General features: G+C 36.4%; 3 protein-coding genes across 3 annotated transcripts; all 3 read left to right on the plus strand.

The window, feature by feature from the left end:
* The first annotated feature begins 141 nt into the window (after window positions 1-141).
* Window positions 142-2715, plus strand: srgn (serglycin). The gene is made up of 3 exons (XM_056760867.1): window positions 142-300; window positions 917-1055; window positions 2191-2715. The coding sequence occupies exons 1-3, from the start codon at window positions 234-236 to the stop codon at window positions 2381-2383; spliced, it is 399 nt and encodes a 132-aa protein (XP_056616845.1). The 5' UTR covers window positions 142-233; the 3' UTR covers window positions 2384-2715.
* A 1570-nt stretch (window positions 2716-4285) lies between these two features.
* On the plus strand, window positions 4286-11080 carry vps26a (VPS26, retromer complex component A). Its single transcript, XM_056761428.1, has 9 exons — window positions 4286-4420; window positions 5220-5369; window positions 5454-5529; window positions 6115-6271; window positions 7087-7251; window positions 7377-7483; window positions 8432-8500; window positions 10250-10392; window positions 10556-11080. Exons 1-9 carry the CDS (start codon window positions 4418-4420, stop codon window positions 10667-10669), a joined length of 984 nt encoding a protein of 327 aa, XP_056617406.1. The 5' UTR covers window positions 4286-4417; the 3' UTR covers window positions 10670-11080.
* Window positions 11081-12823: 1743 nt separating this feature from the next.
* supv3l1 (SUV3-like helicase) lies at window positions 12824-19342 on the plus strand. The gene is made up of 15 exons (XM_056760975.1): window positions 12824-13482; window positions 13658-13735; window positions 13908-14015; window positions 14099-14213; window positions 14338-14506; window positions 14608-14719; window positions 15405-15482; window positions 15642-15733; window positions 15973-16153; window positions 16273-16366; window positions 16987-17206; window positions 17324-17404; window positions 17488-17664; window positions 17888-18036; window positions 18158-19342. The coding sequence occupies exons 1-15, from the start codon at window positions 13206-13208 to the stop codon at window positions 18546-18548; spliced, it is 2322 nt and encodes a 773-aa protein (XP_056616953.1). The 5' UTR covers window positions 12824-13205; the 3' UTR covers window positions 18549-19342.
* Window positions 19343-19607: the final 265 nt, after the last annotated feature.

A 19607-nucleotide genomic window follows, 5' to 3' on the forward strand; every position in this document is an offset into this window, starting at 1 on the left:
CATAGTATCCGTACAGAAAGGCTCCAGTACAGACTTGTTAAAAATATGCTCATGTGTTTCCCCATCTTTTGACTTCGCTTGCTTGAGAGTACCGCAAAACCGAAACGATGTAGGCAGATTTAAGGAAACAATGACGCACACAGGGGCAGGGTCTCTCACATATTTTTCTACAAAGACCTTGTCTGAAGTTCGCTGAGACATTTTCTTTTTATCTTCTTCACAGGAAAAATAGGATGCACTTTTACCACAGAATAACTTTGGCACTGGCGATAATATGCCTGTTTGGGCACAGTGGATTCGGTGAGTTAATTTAAGCAGCATCTTTTACTTCAAAGGATACTCTGATATTTGCAATAATAAAACGCCACTTTACAGAACTATGCGTTAAAAACTCCCTCGCAATTGTCTTTTCACAGAGCTTTGAGAAAGTGCGTCTTCCAGCTCTAATAAACTTTGAATGGCAAATAACACATTTAATACACATTAAAAACAAACTTATTTGTCAATAGCTAGTCAACTGTCAAATAGTTGGGTTGGTAAAGTTACTACATCCAGCCGTACTTTGTAAACCAAAGCATGACTCAGACAGCGGCATCAATACCGTTATCTTACTGCGTAGCTTTTACAAAAGCACAACTTGGACCGTTTATGTAAAAACGTCTTCATTTCTTTTAATTTAATTAAATCATGTTTAATCATTGTCTTTTCTAATACAAACAGTCATTTTTACATACATTTTATCATCCATACTTTTCACAAACACTATTCTTAATTGAAACATGGCATGATATCAAAATGTTGTGTAATATATCTTTAGTTTGTTGTGGTCAAGATTGTGCGAGCCTTCATATTAAAACATATTATAGTTAAAAACACGGAGTGCTCATCAATTACTTTATTTTATCTGTGTGCTCAGGAGCCCCAACCAAAGGCAGATATACATGGGTGAAGTGCAAACCTGAAGACCAGAATGCTAACTGCGTCACACAGATGGGCCCCCTGGTGCCACTTGAAGGGAAAAGTCCACGACTTCCACATTCTGCTGTGAAAGACATGTGAGTTGTTTGTTTATTCAATAAATTTTGATATATGCAATTGATATGCAAGTCATATTGAAATCAGAGTCTGTTTAGCTGAATCACCTTGTTTGATAATGTCAAGGTTCAGTAAAAAATAAAAGGTTACATACTGGGCACAAGTCACTATCCCAACTGAAAACCTTGTGTTGCATTTCAGAAAAGTGAATTAAAACAGATATACATTTTTTGATAATAATCATGAGATACATTTCATGTATATCTATTAATATTCACTTAAACGTTTTTAAAAAGAGAGCTTGTTGTGAAATACATTTTTCAGGTGCGGTCAGAAACGGTATTAACGTATTAAAACTGAGATATAAAATGTTTTCTTCCTTTCTTGGAATGTTCTAGTCAAATTGTATGTGGAAATTGTGGGGCTTTTTCTGACTTAATGTTTTGATATAGTATGAGCTCTGTTTTTTTCAATGGCTTCTCGTTTTCTTCAAGATTTTACTGAGAATGAGAATAACATTTATGGATTCTGTCACACTGTACATGTTTCTAGCTGTAAATACTTTTTATATATATTCCTTTCATTCTTCCCATTCATATTTCAGACACCGGATGCTTTCCACATTTCTGCTGATTCATTATCTTTCATTATCTTTCTGGTTATTTCATTTTCTGCTCAGCATAAAATTATCCTCTTTATGGTTTCGCATGCTGGGTCATTTCCTTCCACATATCAATCAGACTGATGTCATGGCACTGTAGTATCTCATGCGACTATTGAAAGTAGTGTAACGGTGGTATTTCAATATTTAAATTGAAATGCTTTAAAATGTGAAAAACAATAACTTTGTCCAGAATTATTTTCAGGTTGTATTCACTAAATAATCTTCTTTTTCACTTATTCATGCACGGATGTTACCTTTTTAATCAGTACAAAAAAAAGGAGGCACTTTTTGAAACTGTGTTTATCACATGGATTATGTTACATACAATATATTAAAGCTCAGATTTGTCAACAACCAATTTTGCTTCACGGTACATAAATAGGGAGGTTTGCTGGAGGGTTAAAAAACTGGCCACTTACTGGAAAAAATACAGGAAGGAATGAGAGGATGTTGGAGCACTTTTGAATGCCTGTGCTTTTGTTTTTTAACAGATTCCCAGTTACCAAAGAGGAAACCACTCCTGAGATGGAGGAACTATCAGGAGAGGGTTCAGGTAACCCAGATGGTCCAAAGGTAACTTGGACGGAGGCCAGTGGAGACATTGATTATCCCAGCTTTGTCCACCCTAAAAAAAAAGATGAGCTCTCTGAAGGAGATTTGAAAGATGAAAATATGATTCCTTGAAGAGATTAATCCACCCGATATTTCTCTTTCATCTTTACAATGTGAAATATGCGGAATATTCCTTATAATATAAAATTAAATGTGGTATTATCTGCAAGATCTATTTATATTGATAAAGATTTTCTATTAAAAAAGTATTATTTTATGTCTACAGTGTAATCCCTTATAACATTTGACATAACTATCAAAACAATCATTTCAGTTTTGGGAAATAGAATGTTGTTTTGTAAAGGCCAAGTGAAGAAAATGTTGGTAATTTTGTAATCTTTTTTTGCCAGTTTTGTATGTTTTAAAGTGTTGATCATTAAACAAAAACACATTTTTAAACTGTATGTAGCATTTGTCTTTCATCACTTACAAAAAAGAATGGGACTGGACTATACAGATTATATGAGGTCAGCCATTTAAGCTTCCTGTTTTACCAGAAGAGAGTTATCACACTCTTGACTTGTGCGTCTATGTTGTGCGTTTCCTGACTCTTTCGTCGTATGACCTGTTTCTAAATGCCTGTGGTATTAAATGCGGTAGTGTTGAATTTATGCATTATAGCCATTTAAAATTTTCAAAGAGTTTGGAAAAAAGTTTAACAGTAAAATTGTACATAACAATTTATTTATTAAATGTAATACTTTTTTACATTGTTAACATTAAACTTTGAAATATGTGACTTTATTCTCATGAGTTTGGCTACACTTTCCTGTTGTCAAATTAATCATGCAAATGTACTGTATCCACAGTGTTTCTTTGTGGAGTTTGTTTCATAAGTGTTTCATTTGTTATTTTCAAATGAATTGAGACAACCATTAAAACATTAAATTGATGGGACACAGTGAAACCTACAACCGTGCTTTCTAAACAAAAGAGCAAAGTGGAAATATTAAAGTATGCCATTTCCTATACACCTACACAGATTCCATACTTGAAATACTTTTTTAGAAGCATACACCACGTCATTATGAGTTAGAACATAACATAAGTCATTATGGTAAAGACTTTAAATAGATTTCAACTGAGCCAGTCTACAATACAAAAACAAAATAAGTTTTTTTTCACTTTGGACAATCACTATTCAATGAACAAATGGCCAGATATCATAAGTATTTGTGTACAATATGTCCTTAATTTTGTGAAAATTCTGTAAATCTGTCTTTATATTTCACCAGTTCTTTTCTTCTTTCTCCTTCCTTGTTGATATGATTTAAAGTTTAAGTTGTGAAAACAGAGAGGGTGAATTTTTGTATGTTAGTTATTTATATAATTCCTGAAGACAGTGCATCATTAATCACAATGCAAAATTATAATTATTAAACATGGATTTACCTCTTTCTATAACCAGAACGTCATAATAGGAAACAATAAATGTAATCATTCTAAATGGCAAATAAATATTCTATGGAAATTGACAACATACTATCTGCATCATGTAGCATAATCCAACACTTGCAAAAGTGCCTTCGTTGCTGATGTCACACTATTTGTTTTCATGGTAAACCTAATGGTAGTGACAACACTTATTTCAATTAGTGGGGCAAAGCTTACTCAAATAATAGCATTTGTTTATGTGTATAAAGGCTGTTAAGGAAATAATATCATAATATGGGTTCCCATTATTATTTTTAATTAAAGTAAACTATACACTACGAGACTGCTGTCAAGAACACCGGGTGATTAGCTATATTAAAATGTAAATAGAATTTGCACATACAGCACGTTACACTCACTAAAACCATTCACATTTTTAAGATGACAATTCTAATAGCTAAACGTATGAGGAATAATGAAACGACGCATATTTTATTGGCATATTCTTATTTTATTTCAACGACTGATAAATATAAAGAATCGGAAATAACATTTACAAAATAAAAGACCGTGACATTTATTTTGAAAGGCCGGTGTACACTTTCTTAATGTTTCAGCGTTCACTCGCTGTGTGTTCCTGTAGGTCCTGTACACAGTTTTGCACAGAGAAACAGGAGTCCAGCAGACGCTTACATAGGAAGACTGTGCTCCAGCTAAAGCTACGGCGCTGAAATGGTGAGTATTAAACCAGACAGCATTTATAGATACAAATTATGCCCCCGTTTCTTTATAAAACGTCACGTAGAAGCTCAGAATATTAACAAACATGTTTAGACTGCACCTAGCCAAAAGTAGGCCATAGAAGTCATGAAGGATTCGTTTAGGGTGGGGAAGCAGAGTTATTATCAGACAACGATAAAACACTCGCTTTTAATAAACTGACTGACTGTCCCTTCAAATGTTCCTAATGGGAAATATATACAATTTGTGGTTTGTTTACATACATGCATCCAATTCCTAGAGGCCATTTAGCGGCAGCTGTAAAAAACTGCAGTTTAAACAAACTCCGTTAAAGAATCCTCGACAGCGTCGACTTTGCTTTTCGCAAAAACTAATATTTGTACTGATGTTAATTTATACACAAATGATTTACGGTATAAATCTTATACATTAGCTCTATGTGTGTATTGAGCAAAATCATATGACTGCTAAAATGCTTTGGCATTGCGTCAGCAATTTATTGCCATAAGAGATTATTGTCTTTGGTCTAGATGTGACTTATATTTGTAGAGACAGAACATGCAGAAAGTCAAATGTGACTTTGATTGTAATATAGTACGAATACGAAAAACAGATTGATTTGATGTATCTTGTCCTCATTTTGAATGAAATATGTTTTTGTCTAAATGTTCATGTTAGAGAGTTCATGTTTATTTGTGTAGGTGATTTCTGATCGTTTTGTTAGTAATCAGCAGATTTTAAATGGTGTATTCCTGTGAGAGCTTGCACAATATGTGTTCGACTGTCGTTTCAGAGTTTCCTTGGGGGTCTGTTTGGTCCTTTGTGTGAAATCGATGTAATCCTGAACGACGCCGAAAGCAGAAAAACAGCAGAGCTGAAGACCGAGGAAGGGAAATTGGAAAAGCATTATCTGTTTTATGATGGAGAATCGGTTTCAGGAAAGGTTAGCGAACAGACATTGCCTGTGCTTCCTTGAGTCTCTTATTTTGAAAGACAGTTTACACGGTTTGTCTCATGTCACCCCAAGGTAAATATCAATGTGAAACAAACAGGCAAGAGACTGGAACATCAGGGAATTCGCATTGAATTTGTTGGACAGATTGGTAAGTTAAACACATTTTGTTTCTTTCTCGCCTAAGGCATTCATGCAGTTAACAGTGTTCAGTATCACAGTTCTGTAATGCTGAAAGCTTAAGAGAGCATGTGGATGTCACATGAAAAAGTCCTAGTCTGTGCTTAACATTCTCTGTGAAGGAGGTATGCTGTTATGATGCCGTACAGTACCGAGACTTTTACGGGTGTTTAAATGCTACACATTTAAGACTTTTTATATTTGTATTTCAATCATATCATGTTCCGAAAATGTCTTCCTATTTGTTAAGTAGAATTGGTGTGACTGGTGCAAAAAGTCATACCGTATTCAACGTTTTTATGAAATGCCGGTTCCTTCCATTGTGCTCATACATTTTTTTACAAGTCTGGAATACTTTTTTGACTTGTCAAATTTTGACGTACATTGACTGCTAATCTGTATTTTTAACATTGTTCCTGGCAGCTAACATCCTACCAGTGCTCGGACTATTGATCACCCCACCTGGGGTTTATTTGGCAGTATTTATCATTTGATTGTTCGCCTTTAAACAAACCCATATCACTAATATAGTCATTGTCTGTGTTTGCTCATGCAGAGCTCTTCAGTGATAAAAGCAATACTCATGAGTTTGTAAACCTTGTGAAAGAGCTTGCTCTGCCTGGAGAGCTGACGCAGAACCGCAGCTATGACTTTGAGTTCATGCAGGTGGAAAAGCCATATGAGTCCTATGTTGGAGCAAATGTGCGGCTGAGGTTAGTAGAAACTTTGGGGAATTGAAGGATTTTAGTGTGCACAGTAGTTAGGTACCACATTTAACTTGAAACAAACAACTATTGAGGTGATCAAAATGAAAATATTAGTCATGTGTGTGCTGCATTAAGGGTGGTTTCACATTTAGTTCGATTGCCTTTTCCTAACCCTAGTTCGATTGCTCCCCATGCCCACGCTGGACTCGTTCATATTATTTAATTTGTGTCTGGGCCGTGGTTTGTTGTGTCATCAAGCCTGCAGATGTTTAGCCTGTCGCTTGTAACGACAATGCAGGAGAAGGCTTAAAAAATGCACAACATTGCTCGCTTCACTTTTATACATTTATGTTTTTGGAACCAATAATCTTGTTTCCAAAGGTTCAGTACATAACAGCACTTTCGTCTATCTTATGATTGTACTGTAAATGAGATGTACAGCTCATTGCTTGGAGCACGTCAGTCAGGCTTCTCAGAAAATTGAGTGAAACACACAAGAACACAATTTTACCAAATAATACGTCATTAATAGTGGTTCACTTCCGCGATTTGGTACGATTGCGTTCATATCGGCAGCAAATCTTACTGGAATCACAAGAACCACATCCTAGAACTCAATTTTTAAGCAGACTGGGGTACAGTTTGCGGGTACACACCCGGGTTTCGACGGCAGCGTCCACATCATCCAAATGAACCGAACTCTTTAATAGAACCCGGGTGGGCACCAAATGTGCTAATGTGAAACCACGCTAAGATATCTCTGTGCTGTGTTATCGTTTTACCTTTTGTGAGAATGTAATGTGCTTTTGATGTTTCTTCAGATATTTCCTTAAAGTCACAATTGTGAGGAGGTTGTCTGATTTGGTAAAGGAATGTGACCTCATTGTCCATCAGCTGGCCACTTACCCCGATGTCAACAATTCTATCAAAATGGAAGTAGGCATTGAAGACTGTCTACATATAGAATTTGAATACAATAAGTCCAAGTAAGTGCACTTGAATGTTTCATCTAAAAATGAGGGCTGAGTTAAAGTGGTTTTTAGTAGTGTTTATTGATTTAAACATTCTAATCTAAATCTGTGCTAAAAATGGTCTTCTCATTACCTGTCAGGTATCACCTCAAAGATGTCATTGTGGGTAAAATTTATTTCCTGCTTGTACGAATTAAAATCCAACACATGGAGCTTCAGTTGATAAAGAAAGAAATGACAGGAATTGGTAAGATTTTAATCATAGAATTAATATATATACACAGACCAAAATTATAAACGCAACACTATGCCCACATTGTTTTTTATGAGCTGATCTCAAAGATCTAAGACTTTTTCTATGAACACAAAAGATTTTCAGCCGTGCTCCTGCCGTTTTCATCCACGTAAATGCGCCTCGGTGGACACAGCCCCTAAAACACACCTGTGCAATAATCATGCTGTCTAATCAGCATCTTGATATGCCACACCTGTGAGGTGGATGGATAATCTCGGTAAAGAAGTGCTTACTAAAACAGGTTTAGACAGATTTGTGAACAATATTTGAGAAAAATAGGCCTTCTTATCTTTGAGTTCAGCTCATGAAAAATGTGAGCAAAAACAGAAGTGTTGTGTTTATAATTTTGGTCAGTGTACATGACTTATAAGATGCATTAAAATATGTGTTCTGAGTTTTTCAAACAACAGATAAATGTGTTTCTAACCACCCAGCCAAATTTGATTGGAGAAAAAGAACATCAAAGTAAATAAATAATTCATCGAAATCTTGGAAAAATAAGCAGTAGACTGTTCTCAAACGATGTCTGCTGTTGCGCTGAAACCACACCCACTCATGTGCCACGCCTAATAAATCCTAAACAGAGAGTTGGTTTTACCCCCACAATTCAGTACTACATACTTCTGAGTATTTGTAATGTGTTTCATTAATACATTTCTAACATCTATAATGTGTTTAGAAACAATTATCAGAATTATTTCTACCCGGACAGGAATTCGTTTTGACGGAATGATTTTTTTATGATCCATGGAACATAGTATCATTAGTAGTAGTCTGTTTGTCATGAAATTGATCATGAGATTAACCTTCGAAATGTATAATTAACCTTACTTAAATGTATTTGTTTCACTTTGTGTGCTGAATTACATGAGATTTAAAACATGTGTCATGCCTGTCTAGGTCCGAGTACAACTACTGAGACGGAGACTGTGGCCAAATATGAGATTATGGATGGAGCACCAGTCAAGGGTGAGCATTGCTGCCCATTATTTTTTATATTTTTAAACAATGTCCATTAATAGAGATGCATCGTGGGAGAAAAAATGATTAAAGGTGCTCTATGGTTTAGGCCCTAGGGGTTCATCAGAGTCAATCTACAAACTTTTGGATGACCGTGGCATTCTTTTAATTAAAACAGCATTATCATTTTATCACGTCGTTTGAGTTTTTGTATGTTGGCATGAGGTCATTATCAGTATTTTGTTGTAGTGATCTGATCGGTTACTGTGGGTCTTATAAAGGGCCGCAAATCCAGGTGTTTTCTGCAAAGTAAAAATAGTCAGTGGTATCCCCAGAATGTCTCAGTTAAGTTTCAGCTAAAAATACACCACATATCTTTCATTACAATATGTTGACCATGTTCCATTTGTGGAAGCAATGTTAAACGTGCCGTTTTTGTGTGTGTCTCTTTAAATGCAAATGAGCTTCTGTTCCCCGTCCCGTATGCAAAATATGACATATATATATATATACAATATACACGTGTGCTTTGGACGACATCAAGGCAGACAAAAATCACCTTTATGCCTTGTTCATAAATATGAATTAAATGGAGAAGACAAAAACATAGATAGAACAACATTGATGATTAATCATGTGCATGCATATTACTAACAGACATTGACACGGATATAGGCAAAAACATGCATTCAGAGTACTTTTATATTACTGACAGGTAGGTCACAAGTCTTCTGAACCGATGGGCGCTATACGTTTTACCACTAACATTACGACATAACATTTGGACTAATGTAAAGTCTCAGGTTTAGTAAGGTTTAGTAGGTTTTTGTAAACAACAGCCGCTAACGTGCTAAACACATTATTTAAGAAAGGCAATTTATAGACGATGTTTAATACTTCTTCCGGAGATTAGGCTTGATCACAAACAGCTGGTACTGATCCATTCTTGAGAATATTTTTTGGGGGCGAAACCCATGCTATACTGACAGGCCACCGGGTCCCGGAGCTTACAATTTTTTACCTTTCCGGCAACCGGGAGCTCTACCTCCCGACCTAGAAGTCACATCGACTCGCGGTCAGCGTCGTTCGAATGCCCCGGCTGAGACATTCCCAACGAGTCCTATGTCGTTTCTCTTAAGTCTTTCTGGACTGGAGATACGGACCGGTGAATGTTGGTTTGTCGATCTGAAAAAGTGCTTCTTGCCCTGACGCAGAGTTCACGGCGTCCCACCCCGGACTTATGATCCTTAATAACACAGCAAGATCTCCTCCCGGCCTCCTTTTTATGTTCCATTTTACATTAAACAACAGCACACATTTGTTGTTTCTTAGACATTTTTGTCGCTGGCTAGTGGCTACATCTGCTCTTGCCTTAATTTGGCTGACACTGTGTATCAGGCTAAAGGTGGACCTAAACGTTCATAAGGCGGAGTCTGTGAGCGGTCATGGGCAGGCGTAAACAATGTGACATCAGATTGTTAGGGGATCCCGAACAGCCTGTTTTGTGTCACTGTTGTGGTTTAAAGGAGATAACAAAAAGAAGAATAGATGGATTTGTACGATTACAGGGTATTTCTGCACACATGCTGGTGACTCAATATCTGGTAGATAAACATTTAAAAGTGCATATTCTGGGATTGCGGCCGTTTAAACTAAAACTATATTAATTTTAGGTAGACAGTAAACTGTCTTCACACATGTACCTGCTTTGCTATTAATATACCTGTTGTAATGAAGATCTGACAACTTTTCTGCTAGGTGAATCAATTCCTATTCGGCTCTTTCTGGCTGGTTATGACCTAACACCCACAATGAGAGATGTCAACAAGAAGTTCTCTGTGAGGTTCTTCTTGAACTTGGTTCTTGTGGATGATGAAGACAGGAGATACTTCAAACAGCAGGTACAGAGCATATGCACTTTTTTCATTTGTTTGAGAGAATTTGCCATATACAATGGTTTGGCACTCCTGAAATTTAGAATTTTTATTTTCTCCTGTTAATCAAGCAAGACATGTTTACTTATTATCAGAAAGAAATGACTTGTGAATTAACGTTTTTTTGTAGGAAATTGTTTTGTGGAGGAAGGCACCAGAGAAACTGCGAAAACTAAACTTCCATCAGCGCTACGAGTCACCCGAGTCTCGGCCGAGTCTCTCTGCTGAGCAGCCAGAGATGTGAGGAGAGGGATTGGAGCAACCCGCCAGGGAAACTTGTTCCTCTGAGTGAGGGGTTAGAAGAAAGGAGAAAAACATACAGATAGCTGTTCAATTGGTCGTCCCTCACAGCTTGTGCTGATAAACTGTGCCTGAATTGGCTCTATCCACCCTGCCGTCCACAGCAAGCAATCTGTTAGTATTCAAGGACACATTTTAGAAAGCACTGGAAATCATGTCAGTCATATAACACATCTTCAAGGTTGCACGCCTCCATAGAAGAAATGTTTTTAAAAGTGCACTCACTGGTATCGTCTATGTTCCACATAGAGCAAAAACACATCTTAGAGAGCTTCCTCATGCATGCTGGCTGGTTATCGGAGTTCATAGCAACATTTAATAAAGGCTATGGGGCCCAAGTAAAAAAAGAGGTCAAGTAATGTAATAACAGTACATTCTGTGTCACCCAGGCTGTAAGTTGTCATATTTAACTTATTTAGTGTCTTCTCTGTTCTTTTTTTATAGTCTTTATTTTGGAAAATATTTTGTTTTTCGAGTATACGTCTATATAAATATATATGAAATATTTAAAGAGGACTTTGTGAGAGGCGTTGTACTAAAAGCTTACTAAAGCCATTAGTGTATTTGAGTATATATATTTATATGCAGCTTATAAAACCAGGTTGGAAAAAACACTGGCTCCGTAGTTAAAGAGGGCAACTTGAAGTTCCTGTTCAGTTTTCTGAATTTCTTGAAAGATTCTTCACTACTTTAATTCTAAATATTAACTACACTGCACTCACATTAAGTAATGCCTACTTTTTTGATAGGCCATAGAGAAAGTCCAAAATTGTCATATTCCTTGCATGTCATCCTGCTTTATTGTTTCTTCGAAAGGGGTGATCAAGTTTCCACTGTGTTGTCCTACTCTTGTATATTTTATGTGTGTTCTGAAGCAAAGGCGTTTATTTGGACAGTCTGTCTCGTGGACTAAACGGTGAATATGGAAGCTGTTAACTTTTTGTTTTGATTTTAAAACTAGCACAGTATAACTAATATAAATGTCTGCGTTCATAAATATTGGGCCTCGCTATTGAAAAGCTAAAATGTGTTTAGAAAATCTGATCGAAGTTGTGGTAAGCGACTGTATCATTTGTACATCTTGAAAAATTGTACATATCCCGCCATAGATTGTTTATCTGCCAACCTGTCAAATAAAATTGCAAGTTTGTACTTAAAACATTTTTCATTTCATTCTTAGAATAGTATAAAATAACAGAATATAAAAAAATTTATTATGCCTGTGACATTCACTTTGCATTCATTGGAAGTCAGGACAGAGATACTATAATGTAGGGAGATGAAAGGCTCTAATACTTACCATAAGTAAAAAACGTAATGGCTAACCTGGATCACGTGAGGCATCCTCAACCAATCATTTGATGGCAGTGGTGTCTGATCGGAGGTCGTTTTTACGGCAGTCGTTAACAGTTTACGTTGCGTAGATTTGTTTGTTCATCGTCAACAAATATTACCAAGAGTTCCTGATATCGTTATCGTTTAAAATAGACCACATGACCGTAAATGTAATTTATTTGATTAAATCTAGAAGTCAGAGAAACCATACCTTTATATTGATTTATTTGTTTGTTTATTTTACATAAAAGTGTTTGTCATGATCAACGTAACAGTCAAGTTATTACGTTTAAAATGTATTTATTAAAACATTTAATTTTCATTCAATCACAAATATGCAATATAATATTTTACATTTTTCATAAAATTGCATAAGCGTCAGATCTCATTAATGCCGAAACTTCAAAGCCATCGTTCAATATTATTATTAAATCTATGATAATGCCGTAAATGAGTCCTGCCTGTCGCAACATAGGCTTCTCTTTAAAAGACACCATTTTTATCATTGTAAAATCTACATATCGTTTCCAACCAAAGTATTGTTTGATGTGAAACATGTTGAACACTAAAATGCAACATTAAATGAACAGCTGTTTCCTCACAAAAGCGATTTATTCAGTGTAGTGAAACTTCTCTTCCATTGATATCGAGTAAAAAAACTACCTTTGGTCTCCTTTCCTGCGTACCGGTGTTAAGGAAGCCGTTTCGTGTTTTTGGCTAATGGTTGGAGGCTTTACTTTTAAATGGGCTTTGGTTTCAGTTTCCCGCGCAAGTCAACAGTGTTGTAACAACTGTAGCGCCTCCTCCAGTAACGCTAGTTTAGTGTATGCCACAACATTTTAGATAAAAAATAATAAAGAAAACGTTTACTCGTCGTACAGGATTTTACAGTACACATATGGGCGAATTAATTTATAATTTGTCAAATCTTGGCTTTTATGTTTAAATTATTATTGTTTTAAAAACAGGCAATTCGATGGACACCAAAAATCTAGGGGCCTATTGCACGTTGTCACTGAGGGGAACGTGACCTCCTTGTCATCTGAGGTACTGTTGCTGTTGTCAAGAGTGACTCAATCTTATTATAAGTATGAAGTTTATAATATGAACTGTGCGTTTACTTTGTTTTATTAAGGGAACTCAACATGTCGGTAAATCGCTGTATTTATTTGTTGTCGCGCTCTAATATTCGATACCGAGTATGCGCTAGCACTACCTCGTCAACTGTTATAGCAGTAAACAACGTTTTTCTGCATCCTACAAAAACGACATGTGACAAATTTGCACCGCTGAGGAGGCATTCATCCTCAAACGGCTCATCGAGACCGCTGGACACCTCACTGTTTGTACCTCTCGCCATCAAAAGTGATGAAGGCGGAAACGGGACAATCGGTGCAGAGTTAACACAACCACTAAACAAAAGTAAAGTGAATGTTTATCAACGTAACTGTGTATGACAATGTGTTATTTGTACAATGTATCCTCGATAACTGGTTACAAATATTGATTCAACAATAAGTTGAACGATTCTAGTAAACTGTGTCAGAATCATACATTATTATTTAAAACAGACTTGTTTTTCTACTTGTCCTGACAGGTGAACTTCTTAAAGTACTGAATAGATTCTACAAAAGAAAAGAAATGCAAAAACTGGCTGCTGACCAAGGGCTCGATGGTAGGCATCGTTTTTGAGTGACACACTGGTCCTCTGTTTATTATAACTAACTGTAATATCAAATTATGCTTTTATTATATCATTGTATGGATCAGATATGATTATGAATAGTTTTTTGTTATAATGCATATATTAAATCATTCTCTTGTTTAATATGTTTGTTGTTCAACAGCCCGTCTCTTTCATCAAGCTTTTGTCAGCTTTAGGAAGTATGTGCTGGAAATAAATTCATTAAGTGCTGATTTGCACATCATTCTTAATGATATCTGCTTTGGAGCTGGTGAGTATTTACAACGAAATAATAAAGCTCGCAACATCCATATACCAACCTTACCCTGTTGTCTTTTTGTGTCCTTTTCCCAGGGCACGTTGATGACATTTTCCCATATTATATGAGACATGCTAAGCAGATTTTTCCTATGTTGGACTGTTTGGACGATTTGCGCAAGATCAGTGACTTGAGGGTCCCTGTCAACTGGTACAATGAAATTTTTTCCCCTATCTTAGAACATTAACCTTTACTTGAAAGACAACATACACATTGTACTTGCAAGTATTTGACCATATCAGTCTATAGTGAATTTGATAATTGTGTTTTACAGGTATCCTGAAGCCAGAGCTATTCAAAGAAAGCTTATTTTCCATGCCGGACCCACGAACAGTGGGAAGACCTATCATGCCATTCAGAGATACCTAGCTGCCAAATCTGGAGTGTACTGTGGACCTCTAAAGCTGCTGGCGCATGAAATCTATGAGAAGAGTAATGACGCAGTAAGTCTTTCACTCAAACCAGTGTCCTTTAGTTTGAAATATTGTTGCACTTTAGAAGTGAATGTAAGAAATAAGTGACCAAATGTGTGATTGTTTGTTAGGGAGTGCCATGTGATCTGGTGACAGGAGAAGAAAGGATATTTGTTGATCCAGAGGGACGGCAATCTGACCACATCGCCTGTACAATAGAGATGTGCAGTGTTACAACACCTTGTGAGTATAGAAATTGTGATCTGTGAACACTTTGAGTTTGTTATGTTTAAGGTCATCGGTAAAGCAAATTAAACCAATTAGGGGTGCACCGACATGTAAATTTTGGCCGATTACCGATAATTCTTTAACATTGAAAGCAGATAACCGATATACGGCCGATATAAGTATCTAAATATTACATATAAAAGGCAAATAGTGGCTTTCATAGCTTTCCTGTAGCTCAGTGGTAAGGGATTGCACATACCTGTGTAAAAATGTATAGGACATTGCAATGTAAGTCGCTTTGGATAAAAGCGTCTGCCAAATGCATAAATGTAAATTTGAAAACATTCACTGCAGAAAACAAGGTAACTATTAGTTTTCTTTTGTTCCCCTGAAAATCATGTACCATAGTCGACACACTAGTTACCGATGATTCTTTAACCTTCAAACATTTCTGGTACATATTTTTTATAAACAAATTATAGATGTTCTTCCAGTACAACCAAGAAAATGATCATGACAGAAAGTCAGTACAGTACTGAGTTGTAACTGTAAGCAGCGTGCAGCTGAAGAAGTTTAACCAGAGATAATTAATTATGATTTATCGGCTATAATGTATCGGCCTAAATTGTATTATCTGTTGACTCTGAAAACATAAAAAATGACTGATACCGTTATGGCCGATAATTTATTATCTTTTTAGATGAAGTGGCTGTCATAGATGAGATTCAGATGATCAGAGATCCTTCCAGAGGGTGGGCATGGACGAGAGCTCTGCTTGGTGGGTTGACTTTGGAAAAACATCAAAATCTAGACACGAGGTCTTATTTACATATACTGTACATGTAGCCTGTTTATTACTTTTATTTTCTCAGTAGTTTATGTAAAAGACGCATGAAAGATGAGATGAAATTTCCTGTTTTATACTTTTCCTGAATAGGACTGTGTGCTGAAGAGATTCATGTGTGTGGAGAGACTGCAGCAATTGACTTCATCACTGAACTCATGTACACCACAGGTGAAGAGGTTGAGGTGAGACTGAGATGCAGCTCTTCATAATAACCGTTGTTAAAAGTGGGATTATCTGTTTGTACAACCAATGGTAGTGAAATGTACTTGAAAACTTTTAGCATTGTTTTGTACAACAGGACATTTTCGCTGTATTGTTTTATTTCCTCGTTTGGAAGTCGCTTCGGATAAATTCCTCTTAATGTTTCTCCAATGTTTTGAGATACCAAGCTAAATGAAATGCCTTTTTCTCAATCTCTAAGGTACATAATTATAAGAGGCTGACACCATTCTCAATCTCAAATCAAGCGGTGGAATCATTAGATAACCTGAAGCCTGGGGACTGCATCGTGTGCTTCAGCAAAAATGACATCTACTCCATCAGCAGGCAGATAGAGATCCGTGGACTGGAGTGTGCTGTTATTTATGGCAGTCTACCTCCTGGTAGGATTTGTTCGGATGTGTCATTTATGATCTGAAAGGTTATCGAATTGTCTGTGGTAAAATCGCATTGCCACGTTGACATTACATCACATTTACATTACATCATGTTTGGTCAACAGGCACCAAGTTGGCTCAGGCTAAGAAGTTTAATGATCAAGAGGACCCTTGCAAAATCCTTGTTGCCACAGATGCAATTGGAATGGGTCTTAACTTGTAAGTAATTTCTTAAAACAGTAGCATTGATCTCTTTTATAAATACAGCTGCGGAAATAAAATCAAAGACCATTTCAAAATACTTTCAGTTTTTCTGAATTCACTATTTATAGGTATTCAATATATATAGGTAAATTATGTATTTTGTTTCATTCTGTTTCTTTCAGATAATGAAAACTGGAGAAACAGGTCAAAATAACAGAAATGATGCAGCATAGTCTTTCATACCTTAAATACTGCAAAGAAAACATTCACTTTTAAGCAATACAGCAGTAATATTTCTACATGTATATTGGGAAAGTTTTTATTTGATAACCTCAATTTTTATCTCAGTTTTCTTGTGTCATGCTGTCTTTCACATTGCTGTTGGATGACTTTGTCACTCCTGAGGTTTGATTTTGTTGAAATTCGACAGACACTGGACTGGAATGGCCACAATACATCTAGAAACTCTTATTAATTGAAAATTTGGTCTCTTAATTGTTTCCGCAACTGTATCTGTACCTGTTTTCTATTATCTGTCCTCCAGATGATATGCTAAATCGTTATAAATGCAAAGTACATTTCAGTTGAGGTTTTAACATCCTTGGCTAAGCTGTTTTTGTCCTAACATCCTTTAGGAGCATTAGGAGAATCATCTTTAATTCTCTGGTTAAACCCAATGTGAATGAGAAGGGAGAAAAGGAGATGGACACCATTTCCACCTCACAGGCGCTGCAGATCGCAGGGCGAGCGGGACGCTTCAGCTCTGTTTTTAAAGAGGGTGAGGTCACCACTATGCAAAGAGACGACTTGCCTGTTTTGAAGGAGATTTTGGGGAAACCCATTGAACCCATTGAGGTGAGAATAGTCTTAAAATTTTCTGTTAGAGTAGCCTGCCTGTTTTGTTTTTATTTCTGATATTTCAAGTATGATGTTGAATTCTTTTCATGAAGTCTCTATCTTTTTAAATCAAAGGTTGCAGGATTACATCCCACAGCAGAACAGATAGAGATGTTTGCTTACCATCTTCCCCAGGCCACTCTCTCAAATCTCATTGTAGGTGCCCATATCAAAATTTATATTTGTATGTGTGTATTTAAAAGTGTTAATTTGTGTGGACATTTTGAACCTCTCTTCAGGATATATTTGTGAGTCTTTCACAAGTGGATGGACATTACTTTGTGTGCAACATTGATGACTTTAAATTCTTGGCGGATATGATCCAGCACATTCCTCTAAATCTGCGCACTCGCTATGTGTTCTGCACTGCGCCCATCAACAAGAAACAGCCTTTTGTGTGCACATCCTTCCTCAAGGTGAGAAACAGAAACTTTCTGAACCATCTACGTTGTAAATTTGCACAGTTCACTGTGAAAAGGATTGTAGAGGATTGAAATGAAATGTATCCTATTGACCTTGAATATTTAGAAATGGGAATCAGTTCTAATAATAGCAGTTCTGTTTATTTGAAAATATGTCTAAACATTGTTGTATGTTATTTACATGCCTAATAAGATACTTGTTTTGTGTCCTCCGTAGTTTGCCAGACAGTTCAGCAGAGATGAACCTCTTACATTTGACTGGGTATGTCGTCAGGTGAATTGGCCCCTGATCCCTCCCAAAAACATCAAGGACCTGGTTCACCTAGAAGCTGTTCATGATGTGCTAGATCTTTACCTTTGGCTCAGGTATATACCCCCAGAAAATAACTCATTATTTTGTTTTGCATCTTTAAAGACAGACAACAATAATCATAAAGGATCCCAGTCCCACTAATGGTAATTCTGTTGAACTGCTGCTCTCTCACAGCTATCGCTTCATGGACATGTTTCCAGATGCCAACCACATCCGTGAGATTCAAAAGGAACTGGACACCACTATCCAGATAGGTGTGCGTAACATCACACGGCTTATCCGTGCTACAGAGAACCAAACATCTTCTACAGCGCCTGGTACCTCCTCTAGACTTTCTGGTTCACACCAGCCACCAGTCAGGAGGGGGCGAGTATCAAAAGTCCAGAATCAAAGAGAAGAAGACATGGCGACGGACTCATCTCTGGGCTCGAAGCTGGTGCAGGATGGACTACTGACTAAAGAGCTATTACAGCAACTGCAGAGAGAGTGGATCAGAGAGCAGAGCCAAAATGAAGACTCTTCCATTTCAACAAATAAGGTCAAAGGGAAAAGAAAGAAAAAGTGAACTATTTTGAATCAGACTGACTTTTCTGTACTTTTGGGAAGGTGATGTTTAACAAGAAAGCAGTGTGGCTGCATTGCAAGCTTGTGAGCCAGATAGAGGGTAATTGACACATCTTGCTGCAAATATAAAGAGGCCTATACTTTTACCCGTCAAAATAAACTTGATATTTTAAATGGCAAGCTATTGCCTAACCTCAACAGAAGATGGTTCTGGTCCATTATCTTATTTTTTATAATCCATTAAAACCATTAATATCTAAATTATGTAAGATAGGCTACCATATGACCTAGACATCTTGTCACCCCATTAAAAGCCAATAAATTGTATTTGCCCTGTTCTATTTTTAGCAACGTTGTGTACTCTGATGTTATTTTTGTAACTCTGCTTGACCAATGAAATACTACAGCTCACACGTGGAACGATTTTATCAGCGTACACCTTCAGCCTTTTACACTCAAGGTCAACATTAAGGTCTGTTTAAAAAAATCAATGTAATACATCATTGGTCATGTTACAGTTTGTCTTTTAATGGGTACAATAGAGTGCAAAATGGAAATTAAAACTTGAAGTCACACAAAGTTTTTCAGAAAATAAGAGAAAGCAGATACTGAATTTTTTTTACAGGAGGTCAAACTGTATCTCTTGGTTTATATGAGGATGCAGCCTCTAGTAACCAAACTGATGAGTGATGATAGTATTTTGTCAATCAAATAATATACAAATTTAATAACAATTTATGAATAAAGGCAAAGTTTGGTCAATTGTTCTAATAAAATAAAAACATGGCAGAATGAGTTGTAGATGTAGCCTAAATGAAAACATCACACATTAGGGTATAGTTTGTGCCCCATATTAGTAGTGATTGATAAGCTTATATAATTTCTTATATAAAAAAATATATATATATAATTATTCTTACAACAACTTTGGCCATCAGGGTTAAATGTTATTTGTTTTGCATGATGTTAGGTTACTTTTCAGGATGAATGTAGATTCCCCATGGAGTTGAAACACTGACGTGCAAAAAATATTTGGCAGACCTTGTTCTCTGTGTTTGCT

This window comes from Triplophysa dalaica, chromosome 11 (genome assembly GCF_015846415.1).
Source record: "Triplophysa dalaica isolate WHDGS20190420 chromosome 11, ASM1584641v1, whole genome shotgun sequence".
NCBI lineage: Eukaryota > Metazoa > Chordata > Actinopteri > Cypriniformes > Nemacheilidae > Triplophysa > Triplophysa dalaica.

Bases quoted from the DNA above. Each gene is read 5' to 3' on its own strand.
- srgn (XM_056760867.1), top strand. From the start codon at position 234: ATGCACTTTTACCACAGAATAACTTTGGCACTGGCGATAATATGCCTG. The intron at 301-916 runs GTGAGTTAATTT...CTGTGTGCTCAG, and splicing joins GTTTGGGCACAGTGGATTCG to GAGCCCCAACCAAAGGCAGA. The intron at 1,056-2,190 runs GTGAGTTGTTTG...GTTTTTTAACAG, and splicing joins CATTCTGCTGTGAAAGACAT to ATTCCCAGTTACCAAAGAGG.
- supv3l1 (XM_056760975.1), top strand. From the start codon at position 13,206: ATGTCGGTAAATCGCTGTATTTATTTGTTGTCGCGCTCTAATATTCGA. The intron at 15,734-15,972 runs GTGAGACTGAGA...TCAATCTCTAAG, and splicing joins CCACAGGTGAAGAGGTTGAG to GTACATAATTATAAGAGGCT. The intron at 17,207-17,323 runs GTGAGAATAGTC...TTTAAATCAAAG, and splicing joins AACCCATTGAACCCATTGAG to GTTGCAGGATTACATCCCAC.
- vps26a (XM_056761428.1), top strand. The intron at 5,530-6,114 runs GTAAGTTAAACA...TTGCTCATGCAG, and splicing joins TGAATTTGTTGGACAGATTG to AGCTCTTCAGTGATAAAAGC. The intron at 7,252-7,376 runs GTAAGTGCACTT...ATTACCTGTCAG, and splicing joins TTTGAATACAATAAGTCCAA to GTATCACCTCAAAGATGTCA.